General features: G+C 41.7%; 1 protein-coding gene across 1 annotated transcript in view; it reads right to left on the bottom strand.

Annotated features, from left to right (window-relative positions):
• ITGAV (integrin subunit alpha V) overlaps positions 1–21,047 on the bottom strand; it is a 97,046-nt gene that overhangs the window by 59,049 nt on the left and 16,950 nt on the right. The window contains exons 3-6 of the mRNA XM_075933763.1: positions 7,712–7,803; positions 7,119–7,233; positions 4,479–4,540; positions 1,079–1,124 (exon numbers count right to left, since the gene is read on the bottom strand). Of these exons, the coding sequence (XP_075789878.1) occupies positions 1,079–1,124; positions 4,479–4,540; positions 7,119–7,233; positions 7,712–7,803 (315 nt within the window). The remainder of the gene's footprint in view (positions 1–1,078; positions 1,125–4,478; positions 4,541–7,118; positions 7,234–7,711; positions 7,804–21,047) is intronic.

Genomic DNA, 21,047 nt, shown 5'->3' with positions numbered 1-21,047 from the left:
CTTTGCTCAAAAAAGCTTATATTCAAATAAATCTGTTAAACTTTAGTGCCATGGGTCTCCTCATTGTTTTTGTAAATAAATATACATTGCTAACTTAATTTCACAAGCATCTAATACATTTTTAATCATTCTCCCTTGTTCAGGGTCTCCACTACTACAGAAACTATATTTTTGCATGGAACATGGGTAAAGGCATTTTGCAGCTGCTCACCAGTATGAGGACTTTCATGGGACATGCCTATAAGCATGTCTTTCACCCCAAGTACGCAGACACATGCTAGCTCAAGCAGATATAGCACGCTTAAAATTGCAGCGTGGATACTGAAGCACAAGCTAGCTGTCTGCATGCAAGCCCAACCAACCCCTGGAGCCTGTGCTCACATGGCTAGTACATTCCACAGTGTCCACACTGCTATTTTTAGCACATCTGTTTGAGCATAGTTAGTGCATTCGTCTGCCTGACCTAGTGGGCTCTCTATCACCTACAGCGTAGACGTGCCCATAGTGACCGTGGATGCTCAGTGGTCAGTTGAAGGACTTCTCTCTAGGGAAAGGTATGTGAAATTTTCTTGAGGAAACTGTGAAATCAGAGGCAAGATTTTTTTATAACACTACATTCTCCACACGCATCTTCCCTAAGCTGTATCTCTGCATCCAAAGGAAATGGAGTCAACTTCTTTGTCTAGTGTGTCTCATTGACAGTGAATACTTTATGTTTGTGTTACAAATTACAGGGAAGACCTCTTTCTTAACATTGCATGTCCTTGCTTTTAATGTTTTGGGTGGATGGCAAAACCTTCTCCAAGATAACTTTATCGGGCTTTGAACAAAATTTGTGCCTTTAGGAACACTTTCTATATGTAATCAAACATTTGTATAGCTATTTCATTAGTAATCAGTACAAAGAAATCATGTAAAGATGTCTCAAATATTCAGTAAATATTTTAAGGGTATTATAAAAATATTCTAGTATCTCATTCACTGAGACATTGATGTTGACAGAGGAGTCAAGATAGGTGGAGTGGGGATGGAAAAATCAGAGGTCACCATTTTGTGTCACCTAAGTAATTTGTCTCACCTTGCCAGTAAAAGCTTCCTGGTCCACCAAGAAGTACCCTGTCTCCCTAGAAAGAATTAAATAAAAAAACTTCTCATTATAAAAAAAAAACCCTCTCATTGCCATACATATGAAGAATAATAAACAATAATGGAGTGCATACTAATTTTAAGAACAGAGTTATCTTGCTCTATAGCTGGAGAAACCCAGACTTGTGTTGTTATATTTTTATTATTAGATTTTCTTATTATTTGAGATTATACAGACTTACTTAAAGAAAAAAAGGAATGATTAAAAATGTTGATTTTTTAGAATTTTATTAGGTTTAACGTTACTGAGGCAAAATCAACATCTGCTTTTGATCAATTTTCTTTCCCCGCTCTCTCCTCCTTTCCTTCACTGCCTCTCCTTTTCAAACTCTGAACGAAATAATTCATGTCATTTTAGCTGAGACTCCTACAGGCATAATTTTAAGACAACAGAATATAGTTACAACAAAACCCTATGACATTTTCCTAGAAGTATGTCATACGATTGGCTTCTGTGGAGGTATACAGACTATCTCTCCCTCTCCTCCCCCCTCCCCCATTTTTTTAAAAATCAGGTGCAGAAACACAGTACACAGAGAAGTCTTGGTTTTTATCTTTTTCTATATTACTTGGTATGGTTGTGATCCAGCAAAGCATGTGTAAGGGGACTGTTAGCCCCTTACTAAAACTCTGTGGGAGATTTTGGTTTGCCAGCTCCCAGTATCAAAAGGGGAAGGGTCCATGAGACTGACAGACCCCAGAGACAATGGAAAGCAGCCAACACCAGTTCGGCCTGATTGACAGGTTGGACAGGCCAGTGAAGGAAGTAAGAGGCCAGGCCCCATCCTCCATGTGAGCTGGGACTTTTTCTGGGTCTCTCTGAGCAAGAAGAGAGAGATAAGAGGAGCAAGCCTTATGGAGAGGCAGTCCTGCAGCAACAGAGTCAGGCACACACAGGCCAAAGAGTGCAAAGCCTGTGTTGAGCAGCAGACTGGCAGTGATCAGAGAGCCAAAGGGGACAGAGAAGCAAGACAAGGAGCTAGAGACTGGCAAAGCAGCATAGCCTGCAGCTGGGTGTGGTGAGCAGCTGGGACCAGCAAAGTGGGGGGAGAGGCTCTGGGCAGGGGGCCACCACCAGCCAAGAGGCCCTGCAGGCCAGACTGGGAGAGGGGTCCTGCCACCTAGAGCCTGAGGCTGTGTGGTCACTGCCAGAGCAAGCGTGTCCAGCCTGCAGCCCTCCTGAAGCACAGCCAGGATCTATAAGGGACCTATAAGGAACAGACTGTGAACTGTCCTTATACTCTGCAGACTGCTGTTTTGATGTCCCCATGCTACAGAGCAGGACTGTGTGTTCTCATTTAACCATTCTCATTTTTTCTTATTCTTTTTTCTTTAATCGGTTGATGTTTAATAAATTGTATTTGCTTTGAACCTTATGAAATAATCACTGGGCCAAGAAAGCATGCAGTGTGAAGAGAGCACCTCGGAGTGGGGACACCCTAACTCCTGCCCCTAGTGACTACAAGATCGGGGATTAAGCCCCAGGAAACCTGGGCCCAGCCTTGTTGGGGTTTCGAGGACTCTGCTACTCAGGAGAGTGGAAGGGGATCCCTCAGGTTCAGGGAAGCCGTGGGGTAAAGGAAGTGGGAGCGGGGACTCAGATCCTTTCGCTGGTCCATTTTACTGGGGTGGTATAGAAGCCAGGAAAGTTCTCCACAATAGCGGGACCATTCCCCCGCTTACACATGCTTGTAACTTTAAGACCAAGTAGTCCCATTTAAGTCACTCAGACTACTTGTGTGCTTAAAGCACTGCATGTGCTTATGCACTTTGCTGAATCAAGCCCTGTATTTCTTTATGTGACTCTTCATTTTGTAAACATTTTTCCTTTTTGGATTTTAAAAGTAATACAGTGGAGTCCGGATTATCCGACTCCCAGTAATCCGACACTCAGCTTTATCTGACCCTGCAGCGCGCGGGGACTTTGTCCCTGGGAGCTGCAGGGTCGGATACAGCGCGGGTGGGGACAACGATCCCGCCTGCTGCCCTGTCGCTCTCTTGGAGCAGCTGCTGCCGCTCCTGCCTGGGACAACGGGGCAGCGAGTGGGGCCGTTCTCCCGCCCCATGACCTGGAGCTGCTGATGCGGCTCCTGCTGAGGCTGCTTCTTCCCTGGCGGCAGCAGCAGCAGCAGCAGCAGCAGCTGTCCCCGTGCTCTCTAGGAGCAGCTGATGCGCTGATGCCGGGGAAGATGCGGCCCCGGCAGGAGCCCCATCAGCTGTTCCTAGAGAGCACGGGGAAAGCTGCTGCTGCCGGGGCCGCTTCTCCCCTAGCAGCAGCAGCAGCAGCAGCTGTCTCCATGCTCTCTAGGAGCAGCTGATGGTGCTCCTGCTGGGGCCACTTCTTCTCCGGCAGCAGTCCCTATCATCCAACATATTCAGTAATCCGACCAGGTGTCGGTCCCGTTTACGTCAGATGATAGGGACTCTACTATTAAAAGAAAAATTGTAAAAAATATGAAAAATACATTTTCAAAAACCAACCTACATACATAAGGAGAGAAAAGAAGCAAGAAGATGTCGAAAATGTCACACTATGTCTCAATAAGCAGCAGTAATTTGGAACTAAGGGAGAGAGTGGGGGGAGAGGGGTTAATATTTTCCCTTTCAGAGCAAGTTGTGCCTCGAAGGGTGTGTCTAGACTACAGGGTTTTGTCGACAAAAGTCCACTTTTGTCGACAAAACTATACCTGCGTCTACACTACCGCTGAGTTCTGTCAACATAATGTCGACAGAACTCAGCAGTTTTGTCGACGCTGGTAAACCTCATTTTACGAGGCATAACGCCTTCTGTCGACAGAGTTCTGTCGACGGAAGGTGTTATTGCATGTAAACTGTCCTTTGCGTCTACACTACCATGTCGACAAAGCAGCTTGCTTTGTCGACAGAACTGAATGTAGTGTAGACGCTCTTTGTCGACAGAAGCTTTGTCGACAGTATCTGTCGACAAAACTTCTGTAGACAAAAGCCTGTAGTCTAGACATACCCTAAGAGAACTGACTTAGTGATTTGAAGTGAACGGTGTATGGTTGAGTATCAAATAAGATTTGAAGATTATTGTCGTTTCATTTGACCTGAGACTAGTGGCAGCAAAGATCAAACAAATAATTAGGTACCACTGACAAAAAAGCTGGAAATGCATGCTACTTATATCCAGCAAGATCTTTCGCAACTGAGGTGCTCAGCACCTGGCAGGATCAGGGCTCATCAAGAATGATATCTCTTTATTTTAAAAAATAGATATGTGTTTGTATCACATATTGGTTGGAACTGCTGTCATTTGTAATTATCTGCTGATTCAAGAAAATAGATTATATCCAATGAGTACCACTTACCTTTGTAAAGTCAATGCTAAAGCCTCCTTGACAAAATCCCTGTCCATCAGCATCGATAATTGCTACCAAAAAAAAAAAAAAAAAAAAGATAGTGATAAATTAAACTTGGTGAAAGGGACGGCAGTAAGTATAATGATCCATTTTGCTCAAACATCCAGGTGATTTTTGGTTTGGTGTCAGAGAAATTTTTGTCCCTTTTTCTGGAGCATCCATCAGCAATGAGCAAAGCCATTGAGCTTATTACCAAATAAGGTGCTTTGGCAGTCTGTTTTAATGTGGCAAGACAGACATTGCTTCCTGTTCTTCAACTCATAGTCAAACATTGTAATAACTTTAGGATTTGTCCTAGGTCTATCCAAACAGAAGTATATGGAGACTCCATATTCCTGCTGAGTTAAATTCCAAAGGTATGGGGGGGGGGGGGGGTGCAGGAAATAAATGTAAAGTCTCTGGACATAGGAGTGTATTTTCACTTTTTATGCAAAAAACAAACAAAACCAAAACCAGAAATCTACACAACTATAATATAACATATTTCAAGGGCTTTCTGAAGAAGGAAAAACAAAACAAGCATTCCAGAACGGATAGTTCCCATGTCAAGAGTCAGCCCAGAGAGAGTTTTACTGAGAGTTAATCCCATGAATATACAGCGTTAGGGCAGAAACGTAACAAGCCCTTATTTACGACAGTATGACCAGATGGATATTTGCTATAAAATGTAGTCATGTATGCTCCTTTTATGTTGGATGACTACGGAATGCACTCCTTGCTGTTCTGCAAAATTTCTCAAGTCAGTTTTTTAATCCAAAGGGAGGTAAGGAGATACAGTAAAAAAATTCAAAAATACTCTCTTACGCTGGTGCTTGAGTTGAGATACCTTGGGTCTGATTGCAGAGGTTTTGAACCACCACAGACACTACTGACATGACCAGGATCTGTGGGTGCTCAGCATTTTCAAACCAATAGACTCAAGATATCTGACACTGAGTACAAGAAACATGAAGGTATCAACAACAACAACAAAAATCAGAGGCCACTTTTGAGACTATTACCCTAAGTTTATTGCTACTTTTAGTTGTTTAGTTGCACAGAACTCTGGGCAGAGGAAACTGGTCTGGAGGGACCCTGGAGTGGGGCACCAGCCACATGTCCTGGCCCGTCACTGGGCTGGGGGAGGCCAATAGCGCCTCTGTCTCCTCCCCACCTCGCCCTTGCTCTCCCCCTTTTCGCCCCTTCCCTCTACCAAGACAATCCCAGAGACTAGCAGAGCCAACACCGGCAGCAAGTGTCCACCATCCTCCCTATACCATCCAGCAGCGACAAGGGAAGCAGAGCAGGCAGCCCCAGCTGCTTTGCTCCCCTAGCCATGTGTGACAGGGCGTCTGCCCTGCACTGGCCCTTTAAGACCAGGACTCAGGCCCTGAGCCAGGGCTAGAAAGAAAGAGGCCAGCTGGAGCTGTTTGGGCTAGGGAGAGCCCAGCTGGCAACTATCTAGGGCAGCACAATTGGCTTGTAGAAGCCAGCTGAACCCATTAGGGCGAGTGAGAGCCCAGCTGACAGCTATAAATGGAGAAGCATAGTATGCTTAAGGGGAGCCAGTGGAGGGTTGACTGCAGAGGAAGCAGGAGCTCCTTGGAGGGAGACAAGCTGGGGAGAGCCAGCAAAGGCTGGAAGTAGGCCAGCCAAGACTCCCCTTGACTAGGGGCTGGAGACAAAGACTCTGGTTTGCGGCCTGACCAGGAGGCCGACTAGGTAAGCAGAGCCGTTGCGACAGATGCCTATGATGAGCAACCCATACAGACTGTAACTTGCCCTGAGAGGGGCTATATGAGGACAGTCAGGGGGCACTGAGGCACACTGGGGGTGTGTACCCCCTGACACCATGTCACTCCATTTTCCTGTGGGAAGCGCAGAGATGGTCCCACTGCCTCCCCCAGAGCAGCACAATAGAAGAACAAAACATCTGGAGCCTCCTTGCTCCGCTTCTCCTGCTGGTGAGTGTGGGGGACCAGACCCTTCCTGCAGGCACCAGCTCCCACTCCTCTGATTAGTCTCCCTGCCAGCTGCTGGCCAGCCCCTCCCACCCATAATATTTGGGGCATGTGACCCTTCGTGTCACCCATGATTCTGGGACTGTTCTGTGCAGGGCACTTTTTGTACCATAATGTGTTGCAGTAGTTCACTAGCAGTAACTTTAGTCTGCTATGGCACATATCAAAGGAACACCAACTGGAGCATTAATAATTCTAGATTCTGAAATTCCTGCTATGTGGTTGCCACAGAACCACATCCACATCTCAGAGGGAAAGTGGAATCATTTTGGATGCTACAACAATTATCAATGAGCTGTGAAATTCAGATATAGATTCTTCAAAGTTCAGGGATATCTGGTCCAAGATTTAAGTTTGATCCACTGTAGGGAATGAAGGCATCTGTGAAATTTGAATGCAGATCCTGAGTGCTCCAAAAGTTCAGGAGTGCCCAGACTTGAGGCTTTGGGTCAGGTTCTTCTCCAGTTACCACAAGACTAAATGCCAAAAAAAGGGAAGGCACATACCACAGATACTCTTCTTACTCCCCACAAACTGGTGTAACAGAAGAGAAATTGAAATTTACTAAGTTAAAACCTTCTATACATACTCGATCTGCAGGGAGCATATTCAACAGCCTTCGCTCCATCATGAAGGTAACAAGTTCCTACAGGCTCTCTCTCCTGTTTCATTTCAGTTCTCCAATGATACAAGGGGGCACAGGCCTGAGGAAAAGACAAGACAGTCTAGAAAACAGATCTCTCTTCAGAATGCCTGAGCAATGTGGGATGAATCTTTGCATCCATTGTTCTACTGCATGCCCAAGGAAGAATAGCCCCAAAGCACTACTTTTAGTAGAAGTACAGCACATATCTACATGCTGCGCAGTTGTAACATCATAGACAAGGAAAAGTCCACTCGTGTTTTTATAAACGTGCATCAGTTGATCAAAAGCTGTGTACAATGCTATTAAAACAATCTGTTGAAAGGGCATTAAAGGAATTTTCAGAAATATCTTTTAACATCCACTATCTCTTTCGCTAGCACTAAGTAGAAAAGCCAGCCAATACATTTCTAATAAGAAATTCAAGTTGGATGGCAAGCGGTTCAGTTTAATTCTGAATTGTCACAAGTGTATCCATAGTCCTTCCACTGCAGTATTTTCCTGGAAAAGTGTCGGAAAAACATTACAAGAAGACTTACCAGAATTTTATCATTTTTAGACCTCACAGATGCTCCAAACCACTGATGAGACTTAAACTCCAGTGGATCATTAGGTGCAAAATTTCTATCGCCTGCAAATAAAATAAAAACACAACATTATTTCACCAGACCCAATCAAAGTAACAACACTAAGGCAGAGATAAAAAGCAAGCAAAAAACAATAATATTTAAGGGAAGAAGCAAGGTTTGATAGGAGTAATTTTTTTCTGTTGCCAAACATGTAAAAAACATAGGCAGAATACTGAATTACTGTACAAGCACAAGTGTTGGAATTTGCACTCTGAATGTTATATTTTATAATCTTTACTTGATAACTGATATGAATAGACAGAAAACAGGAGTAAAGGTTTGCTGTCTACAATTAACCAATTATTGAAGTTATTCATTTAAAGGGACAAGTTGAATAAGAGCTGTGGCTGACTTGTCCTTCCGAAGGGCTTATGGGCATTAACTTGAGAAATAATGTCAATTCCCCTTAACTTTCCCGAGATCCCCCATGATACATGCCCTAAAAGCTTGATAGGAGTAAGTTAATTTGAATGGCTTCTTGAGTGTAAATGTAAAAAGTCATCTAATATAGCCAGCCCTGACCCTCTCCCAAATTGAGAGCAATAGAATTTTTTCCATTTCGGTCAAGCCCCTAGAATACAGCGCTCAGCAAAGGAAATAACTAAGGGCTTGTCTATGCAGGGGAAATAGCCTTGAATAGCTTGAAAATGGAGGAACCTAGAGGCACTTCTAATACAAAAGAGGAGAGTCCACAGAAGAGGTTAGTGAAGAATAGCTACTGCAATTCAAATTCACATCCTAGCTTGTTTTGCAAAAGCTTCTTTCTCGGCAAGCTCTAAAGACACGATATGAAGATGATTGAAGTTTTGCTATGTCTGAGTTTAAAATATCAGCAAACTGACTAGTTTATACATCAGTCCCACATGCTATAAAAATACCCTTTCTTGTGAATCAGCTGATGTTACTCAACACTTGTGACTACTTGAATCAAAACTTCCTTGTAAATTTTACACCTTGTAAGGAAATCTCCATGTCCATAAGCTTGCTAATACTTCCTCATGGGAAAATCCTGAAGAAAGGAAAATAAAATAGACAGCCAAAACAAACAAGTGTCTGGATAGCCCTTCTGATCTTAGTCTAGAAAAACGCAGAAATCAAAAACAACAAGAAGTCCAGTGGCACCTTAAAGACTAACAATTTTATTACAGCATGAGTTGCAATTTGCTTCATCAGATTCATAAAGAAAATGAAACAAATGGCAATGATATGGAAATGGAAGTGTTACATCAGAGCTAACAATCAGGGTGGATGTGGACAAGTTTAGAATACCTAAAATGGGAAAATTATGTAATGTAATGGAGAGAGCCATTCCCAGTTCAAATTTAGACCCATTCTGATGCTTTCAAATGTGCACAGGAATTCCAGATCAGCAGCCGGGTTTTGTTTTTTGTTTTTCTTGAGAATGACAATTTTCAAGTCTGTAACTGTGTGTGGGAGGTTAAAATGTTCTCCCACTGATTCTTGATGTCTGATTAGCGTCCATTTATTCTGTTGCATAGAAACAGTCTGGTTAGTCCAACAATGTATATGGCAGAAAGACATTGCTGGCACATGATGGCATATATCACATTAGCAGATGTGTGGGTGGATTAGCCCCAGAGATTGTGTCTGATGTGGTTAGGTCCTATGATGATGTCACTAGGGTAGATGTGTGGACAGAGTTGGGAGCAGGGTTTGTTGCAGGGATTGGTTCCTGGATTAGCATTTTTTATTGTGGGGTATGTGGTTGCTAGTGAGTATGTGTTTTAGGTTGTGGGGGATGTCTGTAAGCAAGGACTATGAGAGCGAGGGATCATTATCTATGATAATTTGTAGATCCTTGATGCTATGTAGGAGAGGTTTTAGCTGGGGGCTGTAGGTAATAGCTAGTGGTGTTCTGTTGCTTTCCTTGTTGGGCCAAATCCTGAAGAAGGTGACTTTTGGGGACCTGCCTGGCTCTGTCAATTTGTTTCTTTACTTCCCCAGGTGGGCGCTGTAGTTTTGAGGATGCTAGATAGAGATCCTGTTAAGTATCTGTCTCCATCTGCGGCACTGGAGCAAATGCTGTTGTATCTTGGGACTTGGCTGTAGACAATGGATAACGTAATATGAAAGCTGGAGGCATGTAGGTAAGTATAACTGTCAGTAGGTTTCCAGTATAGGGTGGTATTTATGTGACTCTCAGCATGGTACATTCCTTTCACTCTGAGCTGGTGAGGGGAAAGGACAGAGGAGTATGTGAGCCAAGCTGTGTGCTTTCTTCTGGCTCTCTGATAGTGAGGGAAAGAGCAAGAAGAGCAAGCAGTGTCCTAGTACACACGGCTGCAGCTCCCTGCACCCTTCCTTCCAAAATGGCATCCTTGGTACCCATCTTGTATTAGGAGTCTGGCAATTCACTATTGCAATGGGAAGAGGGATTTAAGCACAAGAGTTTGGGTGTGTTCTACAAATGCAGAAAATGATACCTTTTGTTCTTCTGCACATACTCAGAAGTGTTTAACATACAGTATTAATGCACAAAGGTTTGACATGAGAGATTAAAATGTTGCTAACCACGCTTTACAAAGTAGCTCAATTACTAAACGAAATAATCATATTTCATAAGCAGGCTTTGGATAAATAGGGAAAAGAGGACTGGCTCTTCTCTCAAGCAGGGCAAAAGCATCTCATCTACATGTATCAACAAGTGAGAAATACGTGCACTGTAACAGCTTCTCCCTAGCAGCTTTTTCAGAGTGCGCCAAAAGTGAATGATTTGTCAGTGTATTGTTTAGCCTGGCAGTCACTGAAAAGTACATAAAATAAATAGCCTAGAGCTGTAAGCATGCAAAACTGAAAATCCATAAGTGTTTCCTAAACTTATGAAACTTTGGATACAGGAATTTACATGCACAATCCTATGTAAGACATTTTGGTGGACAGTTTTTTGTACTATTTATTTTTGCATTTTGTTAAGCTCAGAATGAGAAAATTACATCTAGATACTATATGTATTTTAAATCAACAACTTTACAAACTGATTCATATCTTTTTAAAATTACTGTAAAACCAACTCACTGAGGATGTCTCCATAACCATATCTTCTACTAGGAACATAAAATTCCATTTAATTGGTTAACAGTTAACTGACTAAAGAGAAGAGTAGCAGGGGTCGCAGACAGGAGCTGTTCCAGCCAGTGTGGGGTGCCCCTCTTTAAAACCGTCATATTTGAATAACATATTGAGAATTATTATTATTAGCTTTCTGGTTTGGGAGCTTTTTGTCCATAGGCTAGAAACTTACTCCTTTGAAAAAAAAAAAATGAAAGCTGAAATTTTCACTTAACCATCAACTGACTATAATAGCCAGAGCTTTATGGAAAATACTAAATACCATGAGACTAAGAGCATTGGCAACACTTTCACTTCTATCCTCTATCTTTATCACTCCTCATTCTCTCCATTTTTTTTTTTTGTTACATTAACTTAGTGTTTTGTCTTAAATTATAAGCTCTTTGGGATAGAGACGGTCTTTCCTACTATAAATCTGTACAGCGCCTATCACATAGATACTTTGATTTCTATTGCAGTACAGGTTGGACCTCTTTAGTCTGGCACACACTGGTCTGGCAATAACTGTGGTCCAGCATGATTTTAGTTAGTTGAATGTCTATTTATCATGGGTCTGGCCAAGTTTCCCATGATCCCATAAAGTTTGTTTACAGCTACCAGTCCTGGCTCTCAGTGTTCTAATTTAGCTCTAATTTACCCTAAATGTCTTTAAGAGCCTAGTGAGCAATGGAAGCATTGATAATGCTGCTAGACAATATTGATCTCCCGTGGTTTGGCAAATTCTCTGGTTCATCACTGGTCAGTCCAAGGGTACCAGACCAGAGAGGGTCAACCTGTACAAACAAAATCACTACAAATTGAAATCCAAATCCAGAACTGAAATCTCCTCCTTCCCTTGCAAGGTAAAACGTAACTTTAATCCCAGCACAGAAATCCTCACAGGAAACTCACCGAGGTCAACTCTATTACTTCCTCCCCACCCTACCAGACTGACAACAGCACATTTACTTTACAGGGGGGGAAAAAAGCCTCGTCTTCACTCTGTCTTTACCTTGGGATAGCTCACACCCATTACTTACCCCCAATTAAAAAAAATGCAGCTTCCCCCCCCCCCCCCCCCCCCCAGCATTGAAGACAAGTTCATTAGGTTAACTGCAATGGTAGTAATAAGGTATGAGGTGCCTTTGAGGATTTATTTACTCTGTGAAGAAAAACTCATTGGAGCAAGTCTCAACCTAGGTCAATTGACTTGAGTTCAAGCTAGGAAGCTAAAAATAATAGTGCAACAATTCAGGCTTCAGCTTAAATCCAGGCTCTGAAACCCTCTCCTCCTCTCTCAATAAGATTCAGAGCCTGAAATCCAGAAGTCTACCCTGATATTTTCAGCCCTATAGTGGGAGCCTGAATCAGTTGATCTAGGCTGTAAGACTCTCTGCTGCAAATCTTTATTTGATTTTATTTTTATCTGTCTATTTATCTATCTATTTATTTGCAGTTAGACATACCCTAAAATAGCCAGGCCTTAATTATACAGGGCTTTGTAGGTTAAAACCAGTACACGTAGACAACATAGGCTACGTGCACACTGGCAATTGAACACAACTTTTGCCATTGAGGTGCTACCTCTCCGCCAAAAAAGACAAAATGTCGTGTGCCAGCATGAACAGTGCCTTGCTGGCAGAGCACTCTCCCAAAAGCTGTGTAGTGTAAACAAACCCACAGTTAACCTTGCTGCTAGGGTAGCCTTTCTAATCCCAAAACCCAAACACCTCTACCCCAGCCCTTCCCTAAGGCCACACCCCTGCTCTGCCCATTCTCCAAGGCCCCCATCCCTTTATGTCCCTTTATTCTCCCTCCCTCCGTAGCTCACTCTCTCCCTCCCTCACTCATTTTCACTGGGCGCGGCAGGGGTTGTATTGTTGGATGGGATGCAGACACTGGGGGGGGGGGGGAGAGTTGGGGTGCAGCAGAAGGCTCAGGGCTGGAGTAGGGTGTCACACATCACCTTTCTTGGTGCATATAACAAAATTTATCCTGCACATGGACATAAAAAAGTAGACGAAACAATGGTGCAGATGCTTTTGCCCCATCTCAAAAAAGATACAGTGGAATTTGAAAGTTAAGAAAGGGCAACAAAATGAGGTGTATGGAAAGGCTGCCATATGAGGAGAGATTAATAAGACTGGGACCTTTCAGCTTGAAAAAGAGACAATTAAAGTGGGATATGATAGAGGTCTATAAAATCCTGATTGGTACAGAGAAAGTAAATAAGGAAGTGATATTTACTCCTTCTCACAGCACACGAACTAGTGATCACCAAAGGAAATTAATAGGCAGCCGGTTTAAAACAAACAAAAGGAAGTACTTTTTCATATAATGCATAGTCAACCTATAGAACTCCTTGCCAGAGGATTTTGTGAAGGCCAATACTATAACAGGATTCAAAAAAGAACTAGATTAGTTCCTGGAGGATAGATCCCTCAATGGTTATTATCCAGGATGGGCAGAGATGGCGTCCCTACCCTCTGTTTGCCAGAAGCCGGAAATGAGTGATAGGGGATAGATCAGTCGATGATCACCTGTATTCTTCATTCCCTCTTGGCATCTGACATTAGCCATGGTCAGAAGACAGGATACTTTGGTCTTACCCAGTATAGTCATTCTTATGTATTAGGAAAACACAGTGTATTGCACAATATATATGTATTATGATAATCCATTAGTCTGTGTGTATATACAAAGCCGCTTCTTAAAGTCAGGCTATGTATTAGTCTAGATGACACACTCAGTAAAACAAACAAGCACGCATGCAAGCTCTGACGTGCGGGCACATCTGAATGGACTGATGAATCTCCCGTCTACCACATACACATTTCAAGCTGTTAGATAACAGTTTAGAGTTTAGATATACTATCTTGGGAAGAAAACAAAAATCTTTATCAGAACATGCTTCAAAACATAAGGAAGTAGTCACAAGTTTTAAAAGAAACCAGAAGGATGAAATGGAGCGTGCGCACTGCAAGTGGTGTGGCCAATCACTCAATGTAAATATTTATAAGTTAATAGTTCTACAACAATATAATGTTTATTCAAATGAAAAGATTTTATTTAGGGATGAGAAATACATTCTTTTCTTAAACTCAGAGGTGACATTGTATTATAAATTCTGGTTTAGTTTGGCAGCAAACCACATCAATGTCCGTTTATCAAAGCATTAATCTACTGAACACTTTCCCTTGGTCTTCTGTCCCCTCAAAATAAATGCTAATAATTATCCAAAAAAATTAAATAACTTTTGCACCAATTGTCACCTGTTTTTGTTGGTATAGTAATAAACACTGATTAACTCCCTGGAAAATGTCAATACGATAAAACCCCAAAACGACGGGCCCTAATCATGGGGGGGGGGGGGGGGGGACATACCATCTCAATAAAAATGAATATATAAATTCCAGATTTCTGTTGTGGCTTTTTCTTTGTACATCTCTTCCACATCCCATGTACAATTATCTTATGTATCTTTTCCTGTAGGGAAAAAGACCTGATGTGTCAATTCAGTAGTGCATAGCCCCTTGAAATCTCCACTGGGACGTTCTTCCTCCTCTTCCCAGTTAGAGCAGGCAGTTACTAAGTGCCTTAACTTAACTGGTGCTAACATGATTATGCCTAGCTACATTCCAGTTCCGTTATATTCAAGCCTCATGCTCCAGAACAAACTTTTTAATCCATTAAGGATCAGTTTTGTGGATGTATTTTTGCTGTTGGAGAAACAGGACATTGACATTTTATTACTACATTAAATAGGACTTACATTTACTACTGGAAGTAGGGATTGGGAGAAAAGGCAGAAAAAGGAGGAGATCTCATTTAACCCCTCGCTTTCAAAGAGGCTAAGAGATTCAAGGTTAGGGAAGGTTTATTTCTAAGATATGTTTGGCCACCCGTCTGGTACAGTGCATGCCTTCTTCATTCAAAATAGATGCTATTTGCTATATAAACAACAGTGAAGTTACTGTGAAGTGATCTGGAGGTTGCGATATGCAACCCTTAACATGCTGGAAAACCGCATGGTAATGAGAAGATGGGCCTGTAAACAATGTCCTCCTCTGGAAGGGAGAGTCTAAACTGAGCTAATCCTGTGAGGCACTGAACTGCGTAAGTTTGGCCCAGACTATGAATACTAAAAAGCTGTAAAGTTTAACGACTGACCTAATTTACAGAATGAATTAAACTCTTCTCAGTAAAATAAGGCCTCGTACTGTTAAGAGGAGTTTTAATAAATGAAACAATGAAACTACCTCTCCACCCTCTCCCCCGCCGCAAGCAACCTTACAAAAATATACAGGCAAAACTTTAAAAACAACAAATAGTCTAGTAGCACCTTAAAGACTAACAAAACATGTCGATGGTATCATGAGCTTTTGTGGGCGCAATCCGCTTCTTCAGAATCATCTGAAGAAGCGGGTTGCGCCCACGGAAACTCATGATACCATCGACATGTTTTGTTAGTCTTTAAGGTGCTACTAGACTATTTGTTGTTTTTAAAGTTTTGCCTGTTACAGACTAACTCGGCTACCCCTTGGAAACTTTTGAAAAAATATATAGCCAGGACTATTCAGAGAGCAGTATTGTGGATGGCTTGAAGCAGGGTATCTTGCACCTACAATTTGAATAAAAAGTCTCCGAGGGACAGCTGTGTTAGTCTGTAACTTAAAAAAAAAAAATAAGCAGTTAGTCTGTAATTTTAAAAACAACAAGCAGTTAGTCTAATATTAAAAACAGCAAGCAGTTGCAATGTAGGGAGCCAAGAGGATGAATGTTAATCATCACTTAAAAGTCCCGAGCTGTGAAGGAACGGACTCCTGCATGATTATCTCTTGTTTAGCACCTATGTTTGGATAATGACTCAGTGATAAACGGGAACACAAAGCTACTTCTTACCTCTGACTGGGGGAAAGAATCCTGTTACTTCCTCCAGGCTCCCACCCACACACCACTGACATAACCAAGGGGCCATGTTCCAGCTAGTCCTTAAATCATGACCAACTACACCCAGTATTCTGGCAGAAATCTATATAATCACAAACACACATACAAAATGCAGGACAATGTAGCACTTTAAAGACTAACAAGATGGTTTTAGATGATGAGCTTTCGTGAGCCAGACCCACTTCCTCAGATCAAATAGCGGAAGAAAATAGTCACAACCATATATACCAAAGGATACAATTAAAAAAAAAGGAACACATATGAAAAGGACAAATCACATTTCAGAACAGGAGGGGAATGCGGGGGGGGGGGGGGGAGGAAGGAAGGTAAGTGTCTGTGAATTGATATTAGGGGTGGGGAGAGTGGGATGTCTGTGAACTAATGGTATTAGAGGTGATAATTGGGGAAGCTATCTTGGTAATGGGTAAGATAGTTTGAGTGTTTGTTCATTCCTTCCCGGAGAGTGTCGAATTTTAACATGAATGACAGTTCAGAGGATTCCCTTTCAAGTGCAGATGTAAAAGGTCTTTGTAGCAGAATGCAGGTGGTTAAGTCATTGAGAGAGTGTCCTTTCTGGTTAAAATGGCAAGAAACTTTTTTCTTTGTGATCTTGTCTGATATCTGTTTTGTGGGCATTAATCCTTTGGCGAAGTGTCTGAGATGTTTGTCTAATGTACATAGCAGACGGACACTTATCTCCTTTGCATATGCGTTCATTTTGTCCTTTGCATATGCGTTCATTTTTTTTAATTGTATCCTTTGGTATATATGGTTGTGACTATTTTCTTCCACTATTTGATCTGAGGAAGTGGGTCTGGCCCACGAAAGCTCATCATCTAATAAACCATCTTGTTAGTCTTTAAAGTGCTAAATTGTCCTGCATTTTGCTTCAGCTACCCCAGACTAACACGGCTACATTTCTATCACTAAACACACATAATGAGCCATTTCACCAGTGCTAGGAACTGACAGCAACTGGTGAGGTTTTACACATGTAATCGCTCTCCCCACTCTGTAAACACCGCAGTTTCCATCAGCCTGATTCAGATTTCACTCACTCCAGGTAAATCACAAAGTTGGTAGTTGGGTGTCAACAAAACTATAGGGGTATAAAGGAAGCATTAGCAAGATTACAATCAGTTCCCCCTTATTACAATTGGGAAAATAGCCTTCACACAGGTGACTGGTTTGTTTTTGAACCAAACAGCTCCCTTTGCGATTAGCAAGTCAGTGACTAGAGCTACACTGCCACTTATTTTGGTATAATGTATGTCACTCAAGGGTGCAAATAAGTCACTTCCCTAAGCAACATAAATTACACTGATCTAAGCACCAGTGTGGGCAATCCCCACCAACCTAGCTACCACTTCTTGCAGAGATGGATTTATTTATGCCAACAGAAAGTTCTCTCCCATTAGCATAAAGCATTTTCACCAGACATGTTACAACAGCACAGCTGCACCAGTATTTTGCTAAAAGTGTTTAATTTTCAAGGATGCATTCAAGAGCTGGACATATCATCATACCAACTTCTTTCTTATCTTACTCAGGGAGGAAATGGTGGGGAACTCTCCCTTCTCCTAAATACACATACATTTGCCTTAAGAGTTTTGTTCAAGTTCATAACGTGCTAGTTGTGCCCTTAACTCTCAATATCAGCAGTTCCTAAACTGTGGAACACTGAAAGGATGAAGCTGCACAAAGCAGCTAATATGCCCTCATAAAACAGAATAGATCACAGATAGAATGATGCCAGACTGGCGGGGTGGGTTTCCAAACAAAGCCTTTTATTATTGTCTATGGGTCACCCACTTCATTATGGAAAGAAGCTGAGACATGCAAGAGCAGGTGAGGGAGGGGACTTATTCATTATTATTTCCCTTTTAGCATGGATAAAACAATCAAATGAATTTAAGCCAAAGTGAATTGAGGCCAACTCCTTCGAAGACTGTGGTACACCAAACATGGGCAGTGGAAGAGTACAGGTATCCGAGAAAGTGCCAAACTGTACAGAGAAAGCAGAGTTCTGGAGAAATCCTCTTTGCTAGGAGAAAGATTGGGGAGCCAGCACTTTGTGCTACAATGAGATTTTCCAGAAAAATCAGCAACTCATTAGGATGGAAGTTCAAAACTCTTTTAAGAGCATATTTTCCTCTGCAAAGTTTAACGGCACTGTCTGTATTTTGTCAGAAAACTCTTGAGTATTTGAATTAGCAACAATAAGAACCTAATGTGCCATTACCTAAGGCAAAAATACAAATAAAACACTGCTTGCTTGCCCAGTAGTCCATGTCTTGGTATGTAGAGACATGCATTATAGCAGTGTGACCTTTTCTCTACCTACTGTGCCTGGCATAAGGGAAAACCTGTTGTAAATGTTCAGAGCCTCAACTGATTCATTAATTGGGATCACCAAAGAAGAGACACATCTCCCTGTTATTTGCCAGAGGCTTTTCTATGTCATAATGGGGGTTGTGTATCTAGCAGAAATCTTTCAGCTAGTATAGAAAGATCTATTAATTACAAAAAACCTTACAAAGATTACTAGCAGTATCAAAGACTGTATTTCCATATAATCCAGAAAACAAAGCTTATCAAAGACACAGAAATAGAGACGTATTCTGCTGTCTTACACTGGTGTAAATAAGAGCAGATTTTGTTCCACTATCAACATTTGAAACTGTGATGAATGGGAGAGGTACTACTCTTTCCTGGATATCCCAGCTATTCAGTTAACTAAACTGCCTATATGGATTAAACCAGAGACAGTGGGCCCTTAAGAAGCTCCAGAAAGTGTATACAGGGAGCCAGGTAGAGCCAATGAAAAGAGAGAGTGGGAGATTTGAATTAAAGCAGGAACCTCCTGCTGCAGCCTTTGGATGGCCAGAGGAGATATACAGACATGAGTTAAACCAGGAAGAAGGATAGGATTTCCAGAAATATCCATGCTTAGTGAAAGACTAAACCTTGGAATAGCAAAGATGTAAGTAGAACAGAGAGGCTACGTCTAGACTGGCATGATTTTCTGCAAATGCTTTTAACGGAAAAGTTTTTCCGTTAGAAGGATTTGCGGAAAAGAGCATCTAGATTGGCACGGACGCTTTTCCCCAAAAGCACTTTTGCGGAAAAGCGTCCATGCCAATCTAGACGCGGTTTTGCGCAAGAAAGCCCCGATCGACATTTTCGCAATCGGGGCTTTTTTGCGCAAAACAATTCCACGTTGTCTACACTGGCCCTTTTGCACAAAAGCATTTGTGCAAGAGGGCTTTTGCCCAAACGGGAGCAGCATAGTATTTCTGCAAGAACACTGACAATCTTACATGAGATCATCAGTGTTCTTGCGGAAATTCAAGCGGCCAGTGTAGACAGCTGGCAAGTTTTTCTGCAAAAGCACTTGCCAGTCTAGACGCAGCCAGAGTGTTTAGACAGACATGATCTGGTTATTTACTTTATTTTGGATTTGTTGAACTCCTCTATACTGAGCTCATCTACCACCTCCACAGGAACTTTTAAGATGAATCTCAGAGAAGCAATTCTCTGTGTTTTTAATCTGCTTTTTTTCATTTGCTCTGTAACATCTAGCAACCAAGTATGCTTTACCAAGTATGTTTTTCTTTTGTTTATTTTTTTGATTGTTAATAAAATCACCTTTGTAAAATTACAATCTGATTCCTGTGTCCTAAAAGGCAGGAAAAGGTCAGATATTAAGAAATTACAGGTTATTTTTCAAACTCTCTCCTGAGGGAGGTTTAAAGAGCTTGGGGGTACCTGACAGGAAGCAATTCCCAAGTGCATCTTCCTGTGTTTCAAATGGTGTTTTTGCAGTTGAATGGTGGCAGCAATACCATCCAAGATCAGGGAATCTCTGACCTTGGGGAGTTTCTAAGAAGTCTTTAGCTGCAAGGTATTTTTAAGTCTCTTGAGAGCCCCCTACCTTCTGAACTCGAAGTACCAGAGTGGGGAACAGCGTTGACTGAAATCATGTCTAAAATAAAATTCTTATTTGTTTTACTTAGACAAGTTTACAGCCTCATCCTCCAATCTGAGCTTCAGGGACGCAGGTTCTCACTAAATTCACTGAGAATCTGCACAGAAGTCCTGCATGGAGTGAATGGCAGAATCAGGGCCTATGATAATGCCTGCTAAAATTAGTTTACAATTGAATATACTATAGAGCATTTTAGGGATATAAAATCTCATTTAAAATGTTAAACAGTTAAACAATATGTTTAACCCATTATCCGGCCCACCGCCTGCAACACGGTGAGCATGGATGAATTAGGTCAGTTTACTGGTTACCCCGGGGAAGTTTGCAGGTAAGGCAATGCTTACTGAATAACCAGTTAACCCTTTACATCCCTAGAGCATTTACAGTTTATATGTTGAAGTACATTCAGCTTAAACATTGAAACCATTCTCCTTTAATTCACAGGTTCATATCATGTAAGGACAGAAATGACCCCACTTATATCCTATATCACAGGCCATCAAATTTCACCCATTTACCCCTTGTATTGAGCATAATGTCTTGCATCTGGCTAAAGCACATCTTTCTGCTTACAGCTCCAATTTAAACACAGCTTTACCTCTGCTGTCAAACAGTTTACAATCAGTTTCTTGATCTTGCACACTAACCCAATACAAATACAGCTATTGTACTGCCCAGGAATGTTTAAATAATAAAAAAGTTTGCAATAAAACTAAAGAAAATTTTATAATAGGCTTTGAAAAAAGTTTAATCTAAATTTGGGACCCTAATTACAGTGTCCTTTTAAGAGAGCTACTGTAAAAGTATTAGATGTCTGAGCATCCTGATTTAGACCATGGGGAGGGGGATAGCTCAGTGGTTTGAGCATTGGCCTGCTAAACCCAGGGTTGTGAATTCAATCCTTGCAGAGGCTACTTAAGGATTTTGGGCAAAAATTTGTCAGGGGTAGTACTTGGTCCTGCTGTGAAGGCAGGGGACTGGACTCAATGACCTTTCAAAGTCCCTTCCAGTTCTAGGAGATAGGCAATCTCCATTATTAAAAATATATATATATTTCTCTTTATCTGTTGGCCAGATGCTAATTAACATCTGATGAATGAAAATGAACAACAAGATTTGAAAGATCTATGTTTAAGTGAACTTTTAAAAATAGAGCCTGTACTGATGGGGCCAGCATCCTGTATTAAGTAACACTTAAACAGCTCTTTTCATCAGTAGAATCTAAAACTCTTCTTCCTA

Source organism: Pelodiscus sinensis, chromosome 7 (assembly GCF_049634645.1).
Source record: "Pelodiscus sinensis isolate JC-2024 chromosome 7, ASM4963464v1, whole genome shotgun sequence".
Taxonomy (NCBI): domain Eukaryota; kingdom Metazoa; phylum Chordata; order Testudines; family Trionychidae; genus Pelodiscus; species Pelodiscus sinensis.
This window is presented reverse-complemented; position numbering and strand designations above follow the sequence as displayed.